Source organism: Pteronotus mesoamericanus, unplaced genomic scaffold (genome assembly GCF_021234165.1).
Source record: "Pteronotus mesoamericanus isolate MK-2021 breed Mesoamerican mustached bat unplaced genomic scaffold, CSHL_Meso_final scaffold_21, whole genome shotgun sequence".
Lineage (NCBI taxonomy): Eukaryota > Metazoa > Chordata > Mammalia > Chiroptera > Mormoopidae > Pteronotus > Pteronotus mesoamericanus.
In genome coordinates, this window is record NW_026555310.1 from 28,167,105 (window position 1) to 28,194,072 (window position 26,968).

At 44.5% G+C, this 26,968-nt stretch overlaps 1 protein-coding gene across 1 annotated transcript; it reads left to right on the forward strand.

Annotated features, from left to right (window-relative positions):
• Window positions 1-10,279: 10,279 nt before the first annotated feature.
• On the forward strand, window positions 10,280-25,735 carry GSG1 (germ cell associated 1). The gene is given in 9 exon segments (XM_054590804.1): window positions 10,280-10,327; window positions 19,770-20,085; window positions 21,212-21,259; window positions 22,095-22,247; window positions 22,891-22,961; window positions 22,963-23,003; window positions 25,391-25,487; window positions 25,489-25,559; window positions 25,561-25,735. Coding segments are annotated over 9 exon segments (1,020 nt in total).
• The last annotated feature ends 1,233 nt before the right edge of the window (window positions 25,736-26,968 follow it).

Sequence of the window (26,968 nt, forward strand, 5' to 3'; positions counted from 1 at the left end):
TGTGTGGAGCAGAGGCCGAGAGGAAAATCCAGGCATCTGTTGCCACCGGAGATGCAAACACATCTTTAAAAGCCTGTGATGTGAAGAGATCCACCCAGATTAATAGGTCCTGATCTTATAGGTCCAGGTTATGTCCAGGCAAATGGACACTCTATAAAAGTATTCACATGGGCCATCAGGGAAGGGAATTTTGTCATCTCTTTCTTTCACTAGAGCATGAGGGATTCGCAATGTGATTGAATGCCAGCCCTTGCCATTCGCGGTTGTTTGTGCACACGACACCCTCCAAACCACCTTCTAGGCAGTCACTCTGGCACAGAGAGCCAGGCCAACCATGCTGCCCAGAACCGGGACCAGATCAGACCTCAGGCACATCTTTGATTGATGAACATTACAGAGTTAATTAAAAATCAAAAACAATGGGACTGATCTCCAAACCAATATATTATTATTGTTGGTGTTTACACCTAAGGTGAAATTCTAACCTTGGGCAAGTCAAAATACTCTCTCTATAAATTAAGCACAATTATGCCTGACAGCAGATATCAGATATGTTAAGTATAAATAGCTTTGAGGTCTTAAGATGAAAGGCCCAGTTGTCTTTACTGCTTGTGAGGTTATTTTGCAGGAATCTCCCCCTTCCCCCCAGAGCCCTCCTGCCCCATGACTGCGCTGGAGGGGTGCTCAGAACCCTCCCCTCTGGTTTGCCAGAGAGGAAGGAAAGAAAGGATAGAAAGGAGACTCTGGGTTAAGCTCTGGATTAAAGTCACTGAAATTTAAAGATTACTGGAAATAAACTAACCTCTTAAAAGCCAGACTTCCAATACCCTGCAATTTTATGAGGTGCTATATCCAAAGAACTTGTCGTACCTGCCATACAAATGTTAATGTTTTAATGAGTGTTTTTGCTTCTTTTATTCAAGGGCCTTGGAACCCTTCAGGATGAAAGGCCCTGGGAGCCTGCGAGGGATTAATGACAGGCTTTAGGTGTGATTATCCTCCCACGGAGACACCTGCAATTAAGGGGGCAGAAGGTGAGTTTTCAGCCTGGAGCACTCAGGTGACAAGCAGTTTTTGCTGCTTCAGAAAGCCTCCCCCGGAGTGACCAAGAGCTTGGAGAAAAAAGGAAGGCAGAGAGAGCAGTAACACTCCTAAGTCTAATAGCATGGGTGAGGCCGTGTCACCAAATGCTGTCTCAGAACCTTTCATTTAATCCTGACAACAACAGTATGATTTTACATTTTCCAGATGAGGAATCTGAGGCATGGAAAGATTAACTTGCTCAAAGGTAAACATCTTACACCTGAGCCTAATCTAATATTGAATGTCAGCTGTAAATGAAAATGTTAAAAAAATAAAACATCTTATTAAGTATTCCAAGACAGGATTTGAATCCAAGTAGTTTGATTCTGGGAACTAAATTCTCGACAGAGAGACAAAACTATTTAATCCTGTTCATTTCATAAACGACTTGGCCAACTCAAGTGGGACTAGAGCCCCAACTTTCTGCCCTTGTTCCGCCCCCTGTACTTCTGGTCCCGTCATTGATGAACGCCAATCAATCCACAGTACACAAAAAGGTATGTGGAAGGAAGTTCAAGAAAATAAGGGGATACCTGTTGAGTATCTGCTCCTCAGGTCTGTCTAAGAAGCTACTATGTCCGGGCAGGTTGAGACAGCCAATAGCCAGAGGCCGAGGAAGGACTGAATTTAGCTCTGGGTACGCAAGCTCAGATTCAAAGTGGAGCTTATGCAGAAGGGCAGCCAGGGTGATGAAAGACCAGGGGACTGCACCAAATAAGGAAATGCTAAAGAAACCAGAGCTATTTCGTCTGGAGAAGACAAGACTCAGAAGACAGGAGAACTAGCCTTAGATACCTGATCGATCAGTCCTCCTGGGACGAACACTCAGGCTCTGCCTGATGACCCCAACGGGGAGAGTTCACACAAAGGCAAGGAAGCCCATTTCAGCCAATGCTCAGAGCAGCCCAAAGACAAATGAACTGCATGGTCTTAGTAAAGGTATTTAAGTTCAAACTCAAAGACCACTGGCATCCTTGTTAGTAACACATCCTTTCACTCTCAAGAGTCCAGGTTTGGATCTAAATTACTGGTCCCCAGAAAGAGGAAATGCAGCCCCTGACCTCCTGGATAACTTGTGTAGGTTTCAGAACATTTCCAAGCATGTCATTTTTAAATGTGCATATACAAGATTTTTAAGAAAACAGTCCTATTAATTGACTTATCACTACAGGAATTATAGTTTTGATCTACTTTTCCATCATTTCCATGGTGGTATTGAGCCGGTTTCTCCCCAGGCTTGCTCCCTTTTCCTCTATCTGTGAGCCCCACGCCAGCAGAGGAAACAAGCCCAGGAATGTTGTGCCGAATGGAAAAGGCAGGAAAGCGCTGTTTGACTTGGAATTCCGTGGCATGTGGCAGGCAGGGTGGAGAAGGGTAAGCTCTCTGAACAGGGTGTTCTGTGGGGCCTAGGGAACTTAGTGAAAGCATCTAAGTTCAAAACAAACAGGAGAGAAGTGCAGAAGGGACAAGCAGGCCCAGGCCTGGGGGCCCGTGCGCCAGGGGAAACCAGCGCCCAGAGATGCAGCTGTCTTTTCATCTCACGGCACTGCTTTGTTTGGTTTTGTGCTTTTTGTTTTGTTTTGTTTTGAAGAAAATGTATCACAAGCCTACGGGCTAAAATAGTCTTTTTTTTCTAATTCTTTTTTCTTTCTGCTGCTCTGATTGGGTGTTTTCAGGCACCTTGTCCTCCAAATTGCTGATTCGATCCTCTGCATCATCTAGCCTGCTGTTGATTCCTCCTTCATTTCAGATATTGTATCTTCATTTCTGACTGGTTCTTTTTCATGGTTCCTGTGTCCTTTTTTATAGTTATTATCTCTTTGTTTAAGTTCTCACTGAGTTCATCCATTCCCCCCCCCCTAAGTTTCTTGAGCATCCTTATAACCATTGTCTTGAACTCTGTACCTAGGATGGTTTGCCTCCATTTCGTTTGGTTCTTTTTCAAGAGATTTCTTCTCTTCTTTCATTTGCAGCATGTGTCTTTTGTCTCTTCATTCTGGCTGCCACCCTGTATTTGTTTCTATGTACTAGGCAGGTTCGCTATGCCTCCCAATCTTGGTGTGGTGGCATTATGTAGTATGTGTCTTGTGAGGCTCGGCGGCAGTTTCCCTGGTCACCTGTGCTGGGTGCTCCAAGAATGTCCCTTGTGTGGGTTACGTGAGCCCTCCTGTTGTAGTTGAACCTTGACTATAAAATAGTCACTTTCTAATTACAGTTTATAGGGAGACTTATAAGAGACCTCAGTAAAAGAAAGAAAGAGGAAGTGAATAGATCCTTGAACAGTTTGAGGGCCAGGTCAATGCTGCCCCAGTCAAAGGACTAGAGCAGATGCTCTCTCACGTTCCCTTCCGGTTTGTGGTAATTATTTTAAAGAAAAATTTCAACCCCGATCACCATGAGAGAACAGGGAGCACTTGGCTGGGAGTCACTGCATCCTCTGCTTGGCTCTGGGACTTTAAATTTCCTCACCTCTTTGAGCTCCAGTATCCACACATGTGCCCATGAAACATTTAGGAAAGATGTTTCCCAGGCCCCTTCCAACTCTGAACTTCAGCGATTCTGTGATTAAAGTCTAAAGGAGCATGTAATTGACCTGGGACATCTTCTTCTGGGTTAAGTAATGCGATGGAGAGTAACAGGGAGAGAATTTGCCCATGAGTCTTCAAATGTTTGGGAACAAAAAAATCAAGCAGATGAGCCATGCAAACAGGTAAGCTCTACACTTTCCAGGAGATCAATTACCTTTGTTTTATTCCATGTCTTATGATCACCAATGTAGGGGCAAAAGCAACCTCAGATGGCACCCTCTCTTCTGGAAATCTCCTCCCAAAAAATGGGTGGTAATGGTGACAGTGTCCCTTCTCCCGGGGAACCTGAGGAGGCACAGATAGGAGATCTATGTGGCATAAGTAACTGATTTTATCAATAGCCAGGTCAGGCTTCAAGCTCCAAGGACCAGGTGTGCAAGTGAGTCACCCAGCTCCATGAGTTAAAGCAAAGAATGTGGAAGGAGAGAATTGGCAAAATGTGGAAAGGGGATGTGTCAGGGTAAAAGGCCCTTACAACACCAGGAAGCCAAAACATTTGGGAACTGGTCACCTTCCCGCAGGGCATTTCTATTCTGGGGTCCCCAGCCACTCCCCAAACACAGCCAGTTGCCACCTAAACGCCTGCCAGTGGCCACCGGGGGCTCTGGACCAAGCAGTGACTAATCAGTGCAAACATGAGTGTTGGAGCTGGGAGAAGATATTCGAGCACACCCCCTTTTGCTTCTGGAGAGGCAGGTTTGGGTCTGTTGGAGCAATTGACAGCACAGTCTGTGAGCCGGAGAAAGGGGGCCACTGCGGAGGCGCATCCCCTAAAGTGCCCTGTTCAGCAATGCCTCCTGGAAGCCAATGAGGCGTGTGTGTGATGCTTTGATGTAGCTGATTGTCATCTCTGGGCAGAAAGCCACCAATAAAGACCCAGGCCCTTGGGCGGGGTGGGGGGGTGACATCATAATATAGTACCTATGCAGATTAATGTCTGTGTACCAGGATTTACAGTGTGCATGCCTTTTATGTATGCCACCTTATCAGATGCCTATGACAACCCCACAATGTAAATAACACTGATGTTATCAACTCTGTTTTAAAAATAAGAAAACTGAGGCTCAAAGTGACCTAATGATATAGTCCAGCTCCCACAGTTCAAGAGTGTCAGAGCGCAGGCTCTGATGTCTAAATTAATGAAAGGCAGTACCTCAGAAAAGAAAGGAGGCATAACCAATCGTCTTTGCTTTGCTACAGAATCTTTCATTCACAGCACAGCGGTGTCAGCCGCAGGGGAATGTGTGTGCTTTCCTGTGTAAGAAGCTCCAGGTCCCTGGTAAATCATGAGCCTCTCCCCTGCTCGCTCTCCACTCTGCACAACTCCCCAGAATCACGCTGGGTGGAAAAGTTAATAACATTTCCTGCCGCACTCCCCCACCAATTAGTACTTAATGTATTGAACACCCACACAATCCTCACCAAGCCCTGCAGGGCTTTATGGCCACAGAGGAAATGCTGGCTTTATTCTCAAGGAATTTACAGTCTAAAGAGGAAGAAGGAAAAGATGCATATCTAGTTACACATGAGATAAAATACTTCACAAAACACTGGGATTTACTGGAGTACATGAAATTTAATTATAGATGGATAATGTCTCAAGTGGGGAAAAAAATCATTAGGGTTTCATCATACTTTTATGTCTAAAATAATTGCTTGCATGAGAATATTTGCCTTGCTCACTGTCCTTAGTAAATAAAAACATTTGCATATTTTCAAAGGCATGCTTAGATTTTGCAAGCCTTGCATTTATTACGACTACAATTAATATACTGCATAATTCCTTTTAACCTTTTAATTCTTTTTTATGTTGATTATGACTATTAATAATAATGCCTACACTATTAAATGCTTTATATTTGTTATCTCATTTCATTTCCTCTAAGACCTTATGAAGTATCTGTTATTATCTTCACTCCTCAGATATGGAAGATGAGGAATAGAGAGATTTTTTTTTCAGTTACAGTTGACGTTCAATATTGTATTACTTTTAGGCATACAGCATGGAAGCTGGACATTTATATAACTTACAAAATGATCCCCCAGATAAGTCTAGTACCCCCGACACCATACGAAGTTACTACAATGTTATTGACTATATTTCCCATGCTGTACTTTATGATTTCATGTATATGTGAGATCTAAAGAATAAAACAAACACACAAAACAGAAACAAATTCACAGATACAGAGAACAAACCGATGGTTACTAGATGGGAGAGGGGGTGGAAACTGGGTGAAATAGGATCAAGTACAAGTTAGCAGTTATGAAATAGCCTCAAGGACTAGAAAGATTTTGAATAAACTTGCTTAAAGTCATATAGCTTGTAAGTGGAAAAAGATTTGAACCAAGGTCTGCCTAAATTCAAAGCTCTTTAAAAGTCTGTATTCCCTCGTTTTAACTTTATGGCATCCTCATGATGTAAGAAAGGTTTTATTAACCCCATTTTAAAGATGAGGAAACAGATTTACCCAAAGTTTCAGTGACTTACTTAAGAGTCTGGACACTAACCCTGCAACTCCATTCTATTCACCATCCGTCCCATCATGTTTCTAGGGTACCAGAAACTACTCCCATCAAGAGGGAAAGCCAGCATACTGGAATTAGCCTTGAGAATGAAGTATAAGCAGGAGTGTAATCCATGCATTTTTAAATTGTTCTTTGCTACATGCGTAGCATTGCATCCCAATATTAAAAATCTACCCTTTATCCAATAGAGAATGCAGATGGTTTGAAAACTTCACAGCCAAGCTGGAAATGACCTACATTTAAGAAAACTCCTGTCCTGGACTCTGTCAAAGCCACATCATGCCAGAGATGGTTGGAACCTTGAGAATGCTCCCGTGAACACTTACCCACTGACAGCCAGCAGTTACATTGGAATCGCTGATGACCCCGCAGACACCAAACTCCACTGGAATCTGTCTCCGCAAGCCCTGTCCACTCTCAGGTTGCCTCCTTGGAGATTCTCCTTCTCTGAACTTCTGCCGTATTTGTTACTCACCCTAGTAAGCCAGGCAAAGTGTATGTCCAGGCCCTGGTACTCCGGCTTGCCCAGAACTCTGAGAATTGCAGTTCTGCTGTAAATTGTCAGAAAGCCACGTCACGGTCTGTATAGTCATGTCCTCAGGTTCCTCATGGGTAAAATAACATTAATAAGCTTACGTGACTGTATTATGGGGATTAAATGAGACAACGGACAAAAAAGCCATTAGCACAGTGCATTGTAAGTAGTCAATAAATATTAGCTACCCAATATTATATTACATTATTTAATTACTAATAACATAATATTATTATGTTATTCTTACTACTTACTAGTGATGAGGAGTTTAAGTATATTGGATTTAATTAAAAAGAGTATGATTAATCATACATGCAATTGGATAGTTAAAAAAAAAACCTGAATTGGACCTTTCTCAGCCAAACAATGATATAAAAAGGAAAAAGACAAGGGGTAGAATTATTCATATAGTCACTCGGGATCATGTTGTGCCTGTGATGTCTGAAGGGATCGGGAAAAGAGGCGAGGTTGAGAACCACCTACCTTTATGGATTAGACGGAGAAAAGGCTTGCACAAAGTGGTTGTGTTTTGGAGACTTTTGTCCTTCACTCACAGAATCACCACTTATTCAATTTGTCTATGTTATAAGTTAAAAGCAATAAGGCTCAGAGAGGACATGCCTTTCAGTAGACAAAATTAGAAAAAATATACCTGAATTTACATATATATGTAAATTTAATACATATATACATATTACTTGCTACACACAAATATATGTGGATTTATATATATTTATGTATGCATATGTATGTCTACATGTATTATACATATGTCTGTATAGACATATATAAAATCACACCCATGTTTTTAATTCCAGTCCACACCCCACTCTGTGAGGCTCCTTCTTGCCCTCCCCAATCTGGGTATTGATGTTCTCTTTCCATGAGAGAATTCTAGCTCCCAACATCAGGAATACATCAATGCCACAGTACATCTAAAATAATTTCAAAATTGCCTAACACATCCACCACAAGATAAATAAGTGATATATGCAAAAAAGAATTCAGGAGCTGGTTTCAATTCTCCCCACTCAACCTCACCCAGGACAGAAGGTAAACAGTCAAACACTGTGTGGATAAAGCTACTTGGATTTCTACTTTCTTTAGCTTTTTCCTCTTCAATGTGGTTATAGTATTTATTTGAAATACAGTTAGGTTCATTTGTTTCCAGTTTTAGGTTTTTCTTTCCCTTCCCCTCTTGCTTTAATTTTATTTTTGAAACTGTAGAACATTAACATGCTTCCAAAAGTCATAATGATACAAAAAATATATATTGTGCTCAGGGAAGAATCATCCGCTCCTGAGTCACTTTCATTCCCTCCTTCCAGTAAGAAATCAACTCAATCATTTTTTAGTTTATCTTTCCTGTATCTCTTTTGGTAACAATAGGCAGATATACGTATGTTTTATTTCCTCTGCTTTCTTACACAAAAGATGGCATACTGTATATTCTTTTCACACTTTCAGAGTTGTTGTGTTTTTTTTAGTTACTATTTCCTAGAAATCATACTATATCAGTTTAGAGAAATCTCTCTCATTTTGTTTTGGGGATTGTTTTATATAGCTACACAGTACTCCATTGTGTGCACATACCATATTTTACTTAACCAATTGCCTATGCTTGGAGATTTAGGTAGTTTCTAATATTTTACAACTACAAATAATGCTACAAAGCAAACTTTGTACCTATATACTTTCATATTTTGGAGGTGCATCTTCAGGATAAATTCCCAGAAGTAGGATTTCTATGGGCAAGAGATAAATGCACACATGGTTTTGTTAAATGTTGCCAGCTTCTCCTCCGTGGTGGTGATACCATTCTGGATGCCCATCCGCAATGAACGAAAGCGCCCGTTTCCACCCAGCCTCATCAACAGACTACATTGTCAAGCTTTTTACCTTTGCCAATCTGACAAATAAGAAATGACATCTCATTGTAGTTTTAATTTGCATTAATCTTACTATAAATGAAGTTAAACGTATTTCATATAGTTAGGGCCATTTATAGGTCCCTTTTATTTATGAATTGCCTGTCCTGAATTTTGCAGTGTACCTTCACACATGTTAGGCCTAGTCCCCATTCAGGGCTCTTTCTTTCTAGCGCTTTCCTAGCTAGTCTTGTGCACTTGTTTTTCCACAGGAACTTTCACAACAACTTGTCTTGCCCTTTTAAAATGCTCATTGATTATTGTATTAGGATTACAGTGAATCTATAAATTAACTTCTGGAGAACTGACACCTTGATCAAGTTGAGACATGCCAAAAACAAGACTCCTTTTGCTCAAATTATAAATACATCTTAGCTCATTAAATAATATTTATTGAGCAGCTATGATGCCCTCAACACTGCAATAAGCACTATAGAAGTGAAAAAGTAGGCTCTGTCCTCAAGCAGCTTAGAATTTCATGCAAAAAGCAGACTAACACACCCAAAGGAATGCAAGCAGTTCACAACCTTAGGTAAAAAAAAGCTGTGCATTGCACAACCAGACCACACATGCTGCGCAAGCTCAGAGGAAAGGGAGAGAAATGAGGGCTAGAATTACAAGGGAAGACTTTTGTCTGGATTGAGATTCGAATCATGTGCCCCAAAGTTGTGTGGGATTTAGGTGGGGTGACAACAAAGAGAAAGGAAACCCAGTGAGAGGCTCCCAGGTGAAAGCTCAGATGTAGACAGAGCGTGACATGTCTCACAGGACAGATTCTTAGGGGCCATAAAGAGGAAGCCACCACCCTTCTCTTCACACCCCATAGTTATGTCTCAGTGTTAATAGCTCCCAGATGCTCACTATGTACTTATTAAAAGTAGTGAACATCTACTAGGTTTCCAGACACTAGTCCTTTAGAATGGTAATTTCTGTACATCATTATCTTTCCAGGGAATGATCCAGAGCTGTGCCATCCAATACAGTCGCTACTAGCCACTTGTGGCTCTTGAGCCCTTATAATATGGCTAGGGTCACTGAGAAACTGAATCTCATTTTATTGTACTTAATTTAAATTTTAAAAGCGGAAGCGGTGTCAAATATTTTTCTGTCGAACCCAACTTCATTATTCGACAGCGCTGGTCGAGGGCCTTACAAGTCAGGATGATCTGGTCAGCGCCCTGTAGGCGCCATCCCAGACCTTCAGAATCTGCTGGTTTACAAAGACCACCCCCACCCCCCATCCCACCGAGGGTGATTCTTATATGTAGTCATAGAAGCCAGATGACTCAGAAGACATCCAAGCCTCTGGTAGGCTAGAGTGGTCCCTGTCCTTCTGGGGCTCAGGGGAGGGGGAGGAAAGGGGGGCAGCAGGGAAATCCCTGCCTATCACTGTGATGTCACAGAGAAAACCTTGTGTGTCAGCCAGCCCCACCCTGACTGGTGTCGTAGCTGCAGGACATCCTTTCCATCCTCTCCAGCCCAGCTCACACCACCTCACCCCTCTGCAGGCAAGAGGGGCCTGATTCATCTTCACGCTAGATACTCATTCCACACAACCAGTTAAAACAGGGCAGAAGAGAAACTGAAACACCTTTGACTCAGAACTTCAAAAGTGAATGAGCAACCCCTCTCAGCTGACTCAAAATGTTTGTCTCACCCAGAAGGTAAGGTACCTTTATTTTTGGAGTCTCGTGACTAGCTCACCTTTTTCATCTTCTTCCATTAAAACCTCCATTTCGTCTTCCTTTGCCTCTTCATCTGGCTTTTCCTCTCTGCTCCCAGGGCTTCTTAGAGCCCCTAGCTTTTCTCGCCCCCCCCGCATCTGTATGATTCATATTACCAAAATCTGGCCCCTGGTACAAGGCCCAATGGCGGTGACAGCGAAAGAGATGAGTATCGCTCTAGTGAACTGACAGAGTAGATATATATTAAGTTCTCTGCCAGAGAATGGTGAGGCAGCCCTGCTGGAAGCCAGCTCTGGCCTGGAATCTGCTGGCACTAGGAAGGAGAGCATGACCTTAGGCTCTTTCGGTCTCAGAAAATCAGACCCTGGAAGACCCCCACAGCCACCAAAGATGTCTTGGCCTCTTTAGGGTAAAACCCACATCTGGAAGTGACTTGCCTCCCATTTGAAAACATTGGGAACTGACAACCTTCAGCTCAAAGGATTCCTAGGAAAGCAAAAATTTTCATTACCGTATATCTTGCCTTTCTCAAGAGAAAAAAATGAAGCTTACAGTTAGCCAGGAAAATACACAGGCATACACAGGGCACACAATGTGGTATGCTGTTTATTGGTTGGAAGTTGGGGCTCTCAGAAGAAAGGATAATATAGGACCTAAGAAAGGGACATTTTTGGGACTGCAGGCAGAGCTTGTGCTTCTGAAGAACCACCAGAATATGGGTTCAGGCAGCTCCCCTAGCTCAGAAGCAGCCCAAAGTGAATAGATCATGAATAGAACAACCCTCAAAAGTGGATATGAATTATTGCAAAAGCCAGCCAGAGTAAATTTTATTTTACTTACTATTAGTTTATGAGGAGAAGCACAGAGGGAATATGGGAGAGTCTGTTTATCAGTCTTTATGTGAAGTATAAAGTACACTTAATCCATTGCCTCATTCTGTGTGAGTTTCCATAATCTGGCCTGCAAAGCCACCAGTTTGATAAGGTGTGATTGTGCCTTTACTGAGCAGCAGCCTGCGGTGAGTCAGGCAATTTTGCATATTGACTCCACCATTTTACTAGCATTGCGGCCTTGAGCAAGTCAAATGCTCTGAATGTGAGTCCTCCTGTCTACAACGGGAGTGGCCAGGTCTCCTTTGGACAGGTTGTGAGGATTAAATGAGATGCTTGGGAACAGTCTTGCAAGGTGTCTGGTACACCGTGTGGTTTCCTCCCCCAACTCGTTCCCCTTCTTTATTTACCTCTGAACACACAGTCCCTTAATGAGAAGAGAGGGACTAGAACTCAGATTCGCTTAGGGATTCGTGATCCCAAAGTTTCACCTGTTAGATCCACGAAGCGAAGCAGGCAGCCCTGTTTTAGAACAAGAGCCAGGGACCTGTGTCTTTAGGGGAACGGTAGGAGCAGCGAAATGCCTGACATTGGATTCCCCCGGGAACCCGGCAGGCACCTCCTAACCATGGGCCTACAGGCCTGGGAGTGAGGAATTTATCGATGACCCAGTCTCAGCGCTCTCTGCCAAGCCTCGCAGGCCAGCGGAGATGCCGTCCGCCCCCGCAGTCAGGCAGGCCCCGGCGGTCGGGACACCACCTCGGCGCCCTCAGCCACGCCCGATAGCGCCCTTCGGCCCCACGTATCGCCCTCCCTCCAACGGGCTCTCGCAGGTTCTTTTTCTGGGAGGGGCCTCGGGACACGGCCCTCATTAGACGCTGGAGGGCCGAGAGGAAGAAAAGACCCCAGCTTCCTGCCCCACCACGCTGGAGATGTCCTGGCTCCGGGCGGCTAGGGCGAGGCCCAGCCAAACAGTTCAAAACACTCTCCCGGCGCGTCGCCCGGGTAACGCGCGCCCGTTGCTAGGCGATCCGGGCGCCGTAGTAAACCGCGTGCTGATTGTTACTCATCCAAGGAGGGGGGGCCGAGGGGAGGCGGCGGGGACTTGGCTGGGCTCTGGCACCCCAGCCGCCGAGGGAAGGAAGGGAGGGCAAAAAAAGAAGGGATGAGGGCGGCGCACAAGGAATGAAAATGGGGCGGCCCAGCCTTGTCTGACTACGGCCATTCTTTAAACACCCCTCAGGAGGCCACTTGCGTTAGGCCCCCCAGTCTTGCCCTGCCCCGCGGTGCCCAAGAGCCCGCAGCCCCAGCAGTCCCCGAGGGCTCTGTCACCCGCGCGTGAGCGATTGTCCCACAGGATGTACACAAGCGGCTGACCCTCTGATTCACTCCGGCTGCTTGAGGCATTGAAGAAAGGCGGCTTCCTCTCCTGGAAATGACTGCTAGAACTGAAGTTCTCAAACAATTACATTAAAAGCGGAAAGGGAAAGGCCACGGAGAGGAGAGGCCTCTAAATGCTTTTCTTTGCTCCTTCCCACTGGACATTAGAAATGTTCCCAGAACTTGGGACCCACGTTAGGAAAACAGAGTCGTTTTTATTCTGCAAGCAGTTGAGATTAACCTGAAGAGCTGGAAAATCCCAGAGTTAAGTATCCAACAGTGATGTTAATATTTTGGACACACAGCATGGGCATTTTGGTGGCATTACTCTTCCCTTCCAAGGTCAAAATGTCCAGTAGGAAGACCTTCTGTTCTTCGAATGAGTCGAATATAAGGCACCGAAGTAAAAAATAATAATTAGAGCTGCAAAATCTCAGATAGTTCAAGATACATCACCCATAAAGGCTCTAATCCATAGGGAATCACTGAGCTTGGGAAAGAACAAAACATTTCCAATCCATCACTGGCTTTTGAGCAATGTGTTTGTACCCTGGTCTCTGTGAACTAAAGATAATACTTGTTCATGAGGTCATTGCTGTTTTCTGGGCTTTGGTCATCAAAAAGCAGGAATGTTTCCACAGGTGGGAGGAAATGTATTGGCAGAGGATATGTTTCATGACACTGTGGGTGCCTCAGTGTAGAAAGGCGGAGGCTGTGTCTGTGGGACCTGTGGACGCTTCTTTTAGCTTCTCGCTGCTGTTATGTATGTGAATCAGGAGGATTTGTGATGTGTCTTCTTTAGCAATATGAGGCTGTTGGGACACTTTTCTTTATTCACATTTTATCTACACCTAATATGCTCCCTAACTGTATTCATGAGACTCGTTTCCATTACGAACTTCATTCATTCATGGATGTGAGGCTGGGCTAGGCTCTGAGGACCGATGAATGAGACATAGCAGCTACTTTTTTGAGCTACTTGAAGTCAAGTGAGCATAAGAGACAAGTAAACCGTGTGATGAGTTCCATGAGAGAAGCACACAGTAGAGCCCGCAGAAGCAGAGAACAGGGGCATGTAGAGCAGAGCCAGTGAGAGCGCGCATGTTCACACTGCACTCCAGCCTTGTCTCCACTGAGTAGCAAGGAGGAGTTAGTTAATGGGGCCTGGGTCAGAAATCTGACTTCTGGGGGAAGGTCAGAGACCTGCTGCCCAGGAGGACAAGTGAACCTTTCTTGGGAGGAGATGCCAGTATGGATATGTGGAAAAATCCCTGCTGGATTCCCTTAGCCCCAGGCTTTTGACATTAGGGAAATGGTGTGCTATACAATTTTTTCTGGCTCAGCATTCTTACCCATTGTTTTAATCACCTCTTATCTACAGTGTACTTAAAAAAACAATAAATTGAATTCCTGTTTACAAAGTATGTGTGGGTGTCCCAAGACCATTGTTTTTCTTTATGGATACCCATGAAATAGGGTTTTGTACAGTGCAGGGAACAGTGACTGAGAACCTTAGCAGATGTAGGTTGGTCCCAACCCTTGGCTTTGTGATGTCATCAATGTTGAGTTTCATGTCTATCCCTGTGGGGATCATCCTGAGATGGTAACAGTCCAACATGCAGAAGTTAAATACTGTTTTGAGATGTGGAATCTTCGTGTCTGTGCTGAGTCATGAGCTTCTGAGCTGAGCCTAATTATATTTATGTTGCATTGACTAGCAATTATTTCTTCTGTTCTAAGAGAGGAAAGAGAAGAAAAATATATTAGCTCGCCTAAATTACAATGAAAGGAAGTGAGTAGGATGCTGGGCTCTGATTCCTGTGGCCAGGCAAAGAAACTCATGTTTTGTCAAAAGAGGAAATTAGATGTTGTGGCCCAGGATCCTTGGGGTGGGCGTGGGGAGGTGGGGGATGGTTCTCAAGATTGGTCACCATTAGTAGCCTGCCAGCCAGCCAAGCATGCACACAAAATGCACAGCTTCCTAAGGGTAGATTCAGGCTTTGGGGAGGCCTAAAATAATATAATTTTGGAGGCCCTCTTTAAGAAAAATAATACAAAATGACGAGTGCAAATTAGGTAACAGGGTCTTGGAACAGGCCTGTGTAAGAAGGGGACAACAAAGCTGAAGTTTCTTTTGTTTTATCCTAAATCCACCTCTAGGCCTCCTCGTGAAAGACTCTGCCGTTTCCATCCCCTTTTCCCTGGAAAAGGCAAATTTCAGTTTATTAAAGCAGAGGGGGTGCGGTTTATGAGCAGAGGCAATAAAAAACCAAAGACATGAGACTATGCCAAACGGTGACTCAAGCAGGATGTGAGAGGTGTCTGCAAGCATCTGAAGGGTGTTAGCAGAGAGAGGGGGAAAGAATCGTTCACTGTTCTGAGGTGGACAGGGAATGAGGGATGCGATTAAGTAAATAAAAATGTGCACAGAATTCATCAGGAAATATTGGCTAACTGTATTTTCTGATATAGTGGTGTTGCATTCCCCATGGGAAGCACTTAAGAATCAATTGAGTCACTGGAAACTGAAATGGGCCACAAAAAAGTGCTATGAGGAAACAATCCTGAGTGTGTTCTGAGCCCTGAATTCCAGAAGGCTGACACTATGTTCTATAGGTTAGGGTGTGGGGAGAAGTCCAAAGGGAGAAAAAGAGAACAATCCGCAGGGAGAAGCTGCCCCCTCCACCCACACTTGCTGCCTGGTGGGGGAACACGCCACCAAAGAGGAGAAAGTCTGAGGCGATGGTGCCACCCAGTGTTGGGATGAGTGGTGTAGCCAGGAAGCCAGCGGCCACTTGCAGCAAGAACGGTAACCACAGAAGTCCCGCTCCCTTATCCAAAGGAGAGGTAGCTCTGCCACAATCAATAAAGGGCCATTGGGTAACAGGGGAATCATGCCTGTCACAGGCATGTGTGTATCAAATATGCCGTTAACATCAGTGTAAGAAGAATCGAGAAAATATTAGGTGACAGAAGGTTGATCCAAAGAGGCTCATTTGGCTAAAATGTGGGTTAATTCAAAGCACACTGAGGAGAGCCTGCCTTTGATTCCCTGAACTAACTGCACAAATATAGAATGGGGAAAACCATGACTTGGGTGGTGGCAAATCCGGAAGAGGTGGGGGAAGGGCAGGGTAGGGAACAGAGGGTTTCATTAAATGTAAGCCCACAATGAGTCAAGCAGGTGTTATTTTTATGGTACATTAATTCTCTGCCTATATATTTTTCAGTCTGTTCAGCTTTTTACTGGTTGTTAGGTCAGAGTGGTGACTTCCAAGTTCCTTTTATGTAGAGTCAGAAGAAGAAGGCCATCCCTGGGTGTACACGAGGAGTGTCCTGAAATTACGGATTCCTGGGCCTCACCCCAGTACTACTATGAAATCTTGGGGTGGGGCCCAAGAATCTGCATCTTCTCCAACATTTCAAAAATTGTTCTGATGCTTGGAATGCAGAACTACTTGCTCTCAAATGAAGGAGAGGCCTTTGAGGACTTTACGATCAAGACAAGTGTTTATAGTGGAATCTAGGAAGTGCTATGAGAGGGGTGACAAGGACAGAGAGGAGGGACCTGCGCTTGGGCAGAAAAGAAACATTTTTGAGGAATGGGTGACTTTTACACTAATCCTGATGAGAGGCAGGTCACCAGGTGAAAAGAGAATAACGACATTCCCGGTAGAAGAGGCCCTGCAAAGGCACGGAGGGTGAGCGTCTGCGGGTGTGGAGGGCAACGCGCGCAGTTGCAGACTGTCTCCCGCCGTTGCCATACTAGCTAATTAGCACAATTTTTTGAGGACAGAACGAACAACTTGTACTTCTAGGTGACCGGCAGCAAGGATATAAGCAATCAACCCCCTTATTCATTTGTCAGATTATTTTTTAAGGTTTAGAAACACTTTTTTAAAAAAAATAAAAATTGTCATTCTTTTGCCTGAAGATTGGGGGAGAAATGGTAGGCAGCCATAACGTGGCTGACCCTGGGGTTTATTTCCCTCCTGTCCTCCTCCATCTGCCGCCTCACCCTCATCCCCACCCAACAGTCCGCCTGTCTCAACGTTCCATGCAAAGGGACTGTGTTAACAATTCTAATTAATGATGCTAACTGGAGGGAGGGGACCACCGAAGACATGAGAAAGCTACTTCATATCCATGGGTTCTAGGGAGCGCTGACATTGCAGATAATAGATCTTGTTACAGGGACAGAAAACCCTACACAAGGGAATGGGAACCTTTGTATTAATGGTGACCCTGTAATATTTGTGTGTCTGCCTTAAAATCAAGCTCAGTCCATTCACATCAGTTACCTAGGGAAGAGCAGTGAGATGGAAACTAAATCATCATTTACTTTTTAAACAAACTCCCCTCGGTGAATGCAGGTCCTTGCTTTCCTGTGATTAATCCCAGATCCCCATTGGCAAGCTCTCCTGTGTAATCTCCCACAACAGCTGGGCCATGATTGTGTTATCAATTATTAAATGCCTAAGTTCTCTGTAAGGCAGCGTTTAATCGTGAAGCATTCCATAAAAAAAAAAAAGAGAGAGAGAGAGAGAGAGAAGGGGAGGGATGCTAGAGGTGGGGGGGTGCGGCAGGGAGAAGGCTGGTCTTCAATCTTTCAACATTAAACCAAAGAGATCTGGAGCCCAAACAGCATCCTGCAGCCCTTCCGGACAAACTGCGAGGCTGACCAAGGTAACCAGCTTCCCCTGATTCTTTTAAGAGGCGTACCTGTCTCATCAATTTGTTGCCTATGTTAATTAAGAGGTTTTCTGTTAACCTATGCTGATGGAAGAATTTGTGACATTTTGGCACCTGTGCACTTCCTAATTCTGTGAACCCAAATGTCAGGGAAGCTACTCTTTGTCCTTTTTCTAGAGTAGAATTACTTTGGCATGGGGCTTGTCAGCATATACAAAAATATAACTTTTCTTATGGCTGCTACTTGTTCAATGTCACCTTAAGGAAACCACTGCAAAATTAGATTTGTTCTGCCAATTCAAGAGGTATATGGATTCTAGAAGAAAAAAAGCATGTTTTGGAGGGGAAATAAAATATGTGACGAGGGACAAGGTACTATAGTGTTGAAAATAATTCTTGAAAAGGATCTTAAATGGATTACCATTCAATTATCAAGATAATTCTTGAATGAGGCTCCTTGTGTCTATGCTTGGTGGGCACCCCTGGAAGCAGCCTCTTTGGGCTTCATTTCAAGCTCTTTTCATCCTTTGTTTTTCAAATCGCTTATTCCTTAAATTTGTTGTCAACTTGGTACAAGGGGTGGGGTTCATTATTCTTAGAAAAACCTGCAGAACTTACAAATATGTATAACTTGAAATAAATTGAGGGTAAAGTTGAAATCTGATGTGTTATGATGATAGTAAACTTCCAAGCCATATAAGATTGAAAATAAAGTTGAAAATGCAGAATTGCCTAAATCCTTAGTTCAGTCTTTAGACTAAATGATTAATGAAGATGTTTTACCTTGAAATTTATTTTAGTCAGGCAATGGATGTGAACATAATTAGAAGGGATAACTCATAGTAAAAGAATAATAACTAAAACCAATAGGATTTTCGTAACTAAAAACAAGATGAAAACATTTGCTTTTCTTATTCTTTTATTTTTTGGATTGGCCAACATATGACTCCCATATCTGGCAATGCAAGATCTTTCTTCCTTCCAGATGCTGTGGTTTTTCAGTCCTTACTAACGTCACCCAGAGTCTTGCACAGTCTGACCATTCTTGGTGGATTTAATTTGTTTTGAGTTCTTAAAAAAGGAAGGCCAAATAAGCAGATTGCTTTCCAGAAACCGTTTTATCATATGTTTTGTACGTTGGTTTTTATATACACATGAATCTTGTCTATTTCTTATCGCCATAAAATAATCTGCACTTTGTGGCATTCACTGTTTTAGTCCTTGTAAAGTCAAAAGAACAAACTTACATTTATAAGATAAAGTTCTCTGTTAAATGTAGAAAAAGTTATGCTGGAGATGATGAGAGAGGCAGATTAATGGGCCTATCCCATTTAGCTATGGCTTTATTTATGTCTCTTAAGCTAAGCAGATTTGAGTCTGATTAACTCTGCTATGAGAGATCCTCTGGAAAGCTCAAAATGGTTTATTTTAAGAGGCATCTGTCAGCAACTAAACGTGGGCTTCTTTTCCACTCAGTATGTATTAACACAACAGTACAAACCACTCCATAACATGAAGTGCAAGACCTGTCAGATTTCTTTTTCCACATCAAATTCAATCTGGCTCCAGGCCACCATTCCCCAAAGTTGAAACAACTAATATTGGTCATTTTCTACTAGCCCTTCTCTTCTCTTAGACTTAACAGTAACGAGACAGGGGCTCTAGACAGAGCCACACTGGCCACAGATCCTTCTGCTTCCACACACGATGTCCCCACTGTGAGTCGGGCACTGCTGCTGCATCAAGCTGTGGCAGTACCCTCCAGGTTCCCCTCCATTGGCCAAGGTTACCCTTTGTGTGGCTCCATGGCCACGACACTTGGTGTCCAGCCTCCATGGGCACCACGCAGCCACCTCCCACTTGATTCATGCATCTGAGTGGCAGTGGGTAAAAGCTGGATCCAGATAACTACCCTTCTCAGAACCCTTAGCCCCCTCTGCTCTCCAGGGGTTTCAAGAGCCCCACATCCCAGTCAGTCTACTGTTTTCTTTTATCCTCAAGACCTCAAAGCCTCTACCTGCACCCCAAGCCCATGATCCAGTTCAACATTGGGTGATAGGACACATCCCCCTTCACTCCTCTCAGAGGATGCTATAATGCAGGGAAGAGGACACAGAAAGCTCACAGCATGACCATAACACATACCTCTTCACGTAGACGAAACCAAAAACGATTATGAGCAAGAGCATTTAGAGTGCCCCCAATCCTTTTTCTCAACCTCATAGATAAACTAGCCTCAGTAGCTTAATCACATGCTGACTGAGACTATTACAGATCATCCTCAGTAAGCATTTCAATATAATAAGGCTCAGCCTAAATAAACATCACCACTCTGGTGCCTATCCTGGGCCACTCCTGCAGCCAAGCTTCCACACAGCTCCTTGGAGGAAACCCCCAGGGGCTGGCTGTGCCCCTCAGGTTGAAGGAAAGTGGCCTGAGCTTAGGAAGCCACAGGGAGGGGTGTCCAGTTCTCCACGGAGGCTGTGAAATCAGGCTCTCTCCTTGTTTCTCTGTTACAGATGGAGCTCCCGAAGGGCTTCTCTGGCCAATGGACATTCCTATCTGCCCTCCTCAACCTGCTATCATTCAGCCTCTCCGCAGCATCCCTGCTCAGCAACTGGTTTGTGGGCACACAGAAGGTGCCCAAGCCCCTGTGCAGAAAAGGTCTGGCAACCAAGCGCCTTGACGTGCCGGTGCCCTTGGATGGGGACGGCAACAACACATCATCCCAGAAGGTGGTGCAATACAGCTGGGAGACTGGGAATGACCGCTTCTCCTTCCATGCCTTCTGCAGTGGCATGTGGCTATCCTTTGAGGAAGCTGTGGAAGAACCAGGTAGCCTCCTCACCCTCAGCTGCCTGATTTTACCCTTCACTGGGATCTTACACAGACAAAAACCAGGAGGAAGTCTATAGCACTCCCCCAGAGCCCGCAGGCCTCACCCCAAGCTCAGCATCTGCCACCTCTGTACTGTGCCCCTCCTCCTTAGGACCCCCTTTTAATAAGATCGAAAGTCCACCTGGCTTTTCACTTCCTGCCTGTCTAGTAGACTTTCTGGTTTAAAACAGCATCACCTTTAAAGAGCTCCACCTAGGCATTCAACATTGTAAGGTTTTCCAATCCAGCAAACTAGAATTGCTGCTTAGAAACAAAACAAGCAGAGATGACTATCACAGGGAAAGCCCGGCTCTGCCCAGTCACGACCTGATACAGAGAACTTCATTTCTACAGGCCTTGATTTTCTCATTAGTGAGGTGGATCGGAGTAGATCACCGTTAGATCTCCTTCCCACTCCTCTTCATCTCACGAAGGGTTTTCTCACCCTAAGTATGGCAGTTGAAATTGTTAAAGTAGGGGAACTGAAGCTCAGAGAGGGTGACTACCTCTGAGCTCCCGGTCCTCCCCCACGAGAGGAGCAATTGTACTGAGGTGACCCCTCCCACTTCCTGCGCAAAGCACTCAAAGGCCACCTGGTAGTGAAGTTTTTCTAAAGCCCAAAATCGTGAACAAATTGTGATCTGCCACTTCCCCTGGTTTGGGCTAAGGGGAAAAGAAGATGAGGGAGGAATATAAATGTGTGTGTATTTACATTTATATTGAAGTTATTATTGTGCTACTTAACACAGCTCCAACCCCAGTCCCTTAATAATTTAGAGCCATTCAGACCAGTCGTACATCAGCAGCAAATGGTATGGGTTAACACTAGAAAACGTTGTTGTCTTCATTCTCAGGAATTGCGGGGAGAGAAATTAACCTTGGGTGGCTCTTGTCTTTAACATTCATCCATCCATGCATTTTTAACTGCTTTCAAAGAGACGTTCACCGCCTGCCTACCATCCCTCGGGCAGGCGCTGTGTCAGAACAAATGGAGCAGGGTGGTGCTGGGTGTGGGACTGGGGAAAGGTTTCCTCCCAACTCTCCAAGGAAGCGCCTCTAAGAAGCTGACCCTTGTCTGTTTCAGGGGAGAAGTGCCGAAGCTTCATTGAACTCACACCACCAACCAAGAGAGGTGAGAAAGGACTACTGGAATTTGCCACGTTGCAAGGCCCACGCCACCCCACTGTCCGATTTGGAGGGAAGCGGTTAATGGAGAAGCCCTTCCTCCCCCACCCTCCCTTGGGGCTTGTGGCAAGTATGTGGGTTTCATAACAAATTTAGTTGCCATTGAGTTTTGGGGCTTCTCTGGATCTAAATTGTACTGTGATCTCCAGCTCTTCTCTTCTTCTGAGCCCCCTCAGGGTGACACAAATTTCTTCCAGGGCTGACTTCCATTAACACGCAGAAATGCAAAAAAAGGAACAGCAGCGACAACTAAGTTCATAAATAGAAAACCAAACCACCACAGCTCTAGCCTACTCTTGTTGCCAAGTAACCAGTTGAAAAGCTTAGGTTTTTCCTTTTTTCTCCAATTTTTTTTTTTTTTTTTTATAAAATAGAAGGAAGAAAAGGAGGGAGGCAGAGAGAGGGAGAGAGGAAAGGAGGGAGAGAGGGAGGAAAAAAAACTGTCCAAAATTAAGTAAGAATAAAATAAAAATGATAAATAGCAAAGCCATATTCCTACAAGATTCAGATGACTTCTCAAATTTCTCAACAGTCTTTACAATCAATCAAATTTATTGATTATACATTGGATACTGAGCAGAGTGAGAGCTGTGGGGTGGTAGCAAAGAACCTCAAATGAAGGGACATTCCCAGGGGACTTCAGCTCTCACCCTCCCCTTCTCTGAGGCTGCGAGGCTTTTCTCTTCTAGTAGGCATCACCGAATTTCTCAGCTAACTGTTCACCCACCGTTCAGTTGCTTAACTCACAGCGTGACCGAGCTTCTTCCTCTGGTTTCTGACAGAGATCCTTTGGTTATCTCTGGGAGCCCAGTTCATCTACCTCGGACTTGAACTCATCAGGTTCTTCCTCCTACTAACGGACTTGCTGTTCACTGGGAACCCTGGCTGTGGGCTCAAGCTGAGTGCCTTCGCAGCTAGTTCCTCTATCGTGTCTGGTAAGTGCCCCCAAAGCTGGAGAGGTGGGCGTCCCCTGCTGTCTTTGAAGCAGAGTTAGCTGGCAGGCTGAAGTCCCTGTCCTGAGGGGAGGAAGGAGGAGCCCAAAGGCAGCATAAAGGATGGAGGAATGAGATACATTACAGGCGTCTTTCATTTTAAATTGAGATATTATGTGGAATGTTGTATTAGATCATTATGCACTTTATGAAGTTTCTTTTTATTTGCAAATTTTCTCAATATGTAAGTTAGTTTGGCTTACTTTTCAACTGTGACATACACACTCAGTTTTTCATGACTGTTGGCTAAAGAGAAGCATACATAGGATCAAGAATACAGCTCACATTAGGGTTATGAGTGGGAAGAAGTACAAGGGAACAGCGGCCCCGAGTGTGGGATTGACTCACACTTTCTCCTCAGCTCTAGGCCTACAGTCTGGGGCATCTGATTGCAAAAATTTGCATTCAGGAAGTTCCTATTACAGATTAGTCTTCCTGGAAGTGTGGTGGCATCCGGGTGACGGAACTTCTCCACACAGGCGCACAGGACACAAAATGAGGAGGTTGCTCTGAAACCACGTTCCCTGTAGAGGGCAACGTCAGCCTTTCTCTGAGGGCACTGCTTTCCTGTTCCCTCTGTAGGTAGGCCCTCTGGGGATGGTAGCCCACATAGTGTAGTCACAAGTCTTCCAGGCAACTGCCAACTTGGATCCAGAAAGACTGGAGGCCACATGCTTGGAATTACTGCTGGGCCTTCCAGTAGGTATTTACTGTCTCCTGAAACTTTGACCTCTCCCTCAGCCAACCTTCATTACACTTGCTCCCCTCAAGTAGTCACTTTGTTTTCTTCTGCCTTCTCTTCACCCCTCATCCCAGATGCCTGTCAGTCAGAGGGCTGGACCCTCAGGCCACACCCATTCTTCCCCTGCCTCCTGAGGAAGCACAGAGGGGGTCCCTCTAGATTGTTTTGCGAGGCTCTTGTCCAGTTCGTTTCTACTGGTGCTAACTGCAGTAATTGCTTCTTTACCTGATTAAGTGTGTTGCCCTTGAGAAATGAGACTGATTTTGTATGGCTTCTGGGAATAATGCCCTGTATTTTTTATATTTTATGATTCCAGGTATTGAAGGACAGAGAAATGGAGAATTAGTCTTGAAATTTGGGTTGAATTCCATTCCCTGTGAATGGCTTACTCTTCTCCTGTAACGAAGAGTAACTTCTTCTGACCTCCATTCTTATTCCACCAAACTGTGTTAGAAATAAAACTTCCCCACGGTCATTCTCTAACCCTTAAAAAACTAAAGAGTCAGTGATTTTAGATTTCTACTTAAAAAGAAGTAACAACTAAGACAAAACAAATATAGTCAAGGTAAACCGCCCCTTTGTTGAAGTTTCTCACTTTTTCCCTTGAAGAACACACTATTCAATGTGTAGACCCAACTTGAACTTATAGTAAGTATAGTATAGTATAGTATAACTTAAGTGCTAAGTACTTTAAGGTGTGGAAAAGACACAGCCCCAGGATGGGGCTCAGGTCTCTGTGCTAAAGTAGGCAATATGGAAGGCTCTACATGTCTGTGACAAGGTCCCCCTCCTCCTTTTCTCATGGTATAATACATGCTATTTGACTCCGAGGTCTTTGGTCTACTCCTCCAGCCGCCATCTCAGTTGAGTTTATTTCCCAGACCATCGTTCCTCACCTTTTGCCCATCTTCAAGCCATCGTTGGTGTTACAGCTACAGAACTCAGACTACAAAATTCCCATCAGAAGCCTCCCCGGACTGAGTCTGCTTAGTCTGTCAGAGGCAGCAGGCAAGAATATGCACCAGCATGTGGCCTGGCTTTAACCATCATTCGGGCTCAGGAAATCCCTCACTAACCTCACACAACTTCCTGTTCCGGGGCTTCCCTGAATCATGGGGAGATTTAGGGATTTTTGACTTTCCAAGTGTTTAGGACTGTGTTTGATCAAGTTCCCTAATGTCTTTTCTTCTTAGTCTCTTAATCTTCTCTTAATTTCCAGCTTCTCTTCCATCCATTATAAACTCCCTTAAACCGAGAACCACACAGTTTTCATAATTGACAAATTCCACAAATTCTGTAGTGCCTTAAGATTTGTAGAAACTGCTGCCTGAATGACCCTCAGAGACTCAACTTCGTGAATCCTTAAAACTGCTAAGCTCAAAACATTCTCTTGTTGGAGAAGGGATGATTACTTCGGTGACTGAGTGAAGAAAAATCTTTGACAGGGTTTGGTGGGAGGTGGGGTAGGGGGAAATGGGAGAGGAAGATAGTACATTGGGTCATGTCCACTGTCTACAGCCAAGCTACAGGTCTGTGGAAACTTGGGAGATGATACAAAGGTATCCACAGCTTGGGAAACAGTAGTCATAAAAGTTATGTGTGTGTATGTTTATATATATTAAAAAAAGAGGCACACCAAGTACAAAATTGCACAGCATTAACAAGTAATCAATTCAGTGAATATGAATCTGTTTATCTTCTAGTCTGACTTTAATGCTACACACTTCTCTTTTTCTACCAGACATCCAGAATGTACCCTACTAAGACAGACGGAATTAAGTCCTCTTGCCTACAATTCTTTCCCTGCAACGTAGTGGAAGACAGCACAATCAGGTCCCTAAATCCATGAGACATCAGCCCAGTTTACTAGGAGGAAGGAATCACAGCATTTTCTTTTTTTTATACAGCAATAATTGTGTATAATTTATTTTTTGATTTATTCTTTATTGTATTTTTCCCCATTACCATTTAGTCCCCGTATACCCCAACCCCAGCAATCACCACACACTGTTGTCCATGTCCATGAGTCCTTTTTCCCTTTTGCTCAATCCCTACACCCCCTATTCACTCCCCCAGTAGCTGTCAACCTGCTCTCTAACTCTGAGTCTGTCTCTGCTTTGCTTGTTAGTTCAGTTTGTTCAGCAGATTCCACATAGAGTGAAATCATATGGTATTTGTCTTTCTCCAACTGGCTTACTTCTCTTAGCATAATGTTCTCCGGGTACATCCATATACTGTCACAAAGGGTAAAATTTTCTTCTTTTTTAAGGCCGAGTAGCATTCTGTTGTATAAATGTCCCATAGCTGTTTTATCCCCCTAATTTTTCTGTATGTTTGTCCCTAGCACAGCCTCGGTTTCCTTTACCTGCTGCACGGCATCAGCTGTCACCACCTTCAACGCATACACCAAGCTGGTGCTGGAGTTCAAGTGCAAACATAGTTAAGAGCTTCAAAGGAAACCTGAGTGGCCTGCCAGTTCACCACCAGTGCTTCCTCCAACAGCTGTCAGGTGCAGCCACCCCGGGGTCCTTTGCCCGGCTACCACCAGTACTACAACCAGCCCATCTGCTTTGTCTCTGAAGGAGCTGACTTCTCTGCAGAGCTACAGAACGAGGGATTCCAACAAAGCACCAGCCTGGGGCTAGAAGAAGAGCTGGCTGGGTCATCTGTAGAACAGTGTTGGGAGTAAGGGGGTTTGGAGAGCAGGCTGAGCCCAACCTTACATGTTTGTTATCAACACGTGCGTGAGCCAAAATCTGTTTCTTGAGCGTGGTTTTTAGAGGTTAAGAACAAGGGTATATTCAAGTATATGTTCGAAGCGGGGAAGGGTCCCGGGCCCCACTGCTCCCTTTCCTTTCACAGCTCTGCCACCTGTCACCATCCCCTTTACCTCACACATTCACTTCTCTCCTTTACTGATTGTTACGTGCCCATTTCTCGGCTAAGCAATGGAGGAAAAAAGAGGAGTAAATCGCAGTTCTTACCCTTTAGGGGCTTATCAGCCTGGACACCTGCCTGGGATTTGGTGAAATGGAAGTGGGCAAGTCGGCGATCAGTGATTGAGGCTCAGTTGTCCAGGGTGCACTTGAATTTCCTGGGAGTCACAATTTCCTGGGAAGACGAAGACACTCCTAGGAGCTTTGACATGTGGAACAGATGTCCCTCAACCTGCCTAATACATGTTCTCCGTACACACAGTGGACACCCAATTAAAGTATAATTAAACATTAGCCCAGAAGCCATCAGGAGATGAGTGTGGATGAGAAGGTGTCCGCCGCGTGCAGAGACAGGCCCCCTTCCAGAAATGGCCCACCGAGGCTATTCAGACAGGACTACGGATCCCCAGCGGAGAGCCACACAGGAGACATCCCCAGTGAACAAGGCTGGGGCATACGTGCTTCTCTGGGTCCCCACCTTCTCATCCACCCACAAGGGAAAACAAATCATCCTTAATAGCTAAGAAGAATGACAATGCCACACACGTTATGTTCCCATACATAGTATTTATTCTGTAACAATTCACATTTTAAATAGTGCTCCCTGACAATATACCAGCTGGCTCTTTAACATGGGCAATAAGGACAGCAATTCACATTCAAGGGATGGTGTCATACCAACCTAGCAGGGAGTAGAGACCATCTGGGGGCTGAAGAGGATGTGGTCTAGGGCAGAGGGGAGGATCTGTAAGGAAAGAAGAGACTGGGAGGAGAAAGATCCCATTTACAGAAGTCATTACTACTTCTAGGTGGTTGTCATATTGGTTTTGCTGGCAACCCCATGTTGGGAACGAAGAAAGAAATCTAGGTGAGTGGTTGCCACAAGGAAAAGGAAGTTTAGAGACACAATGAACAAGAGACCAGCGCCCACACTGGTCAGGTGGAGCTTCCTCAGTCTTTGCCACCATTATCTGTACCGGCTACAA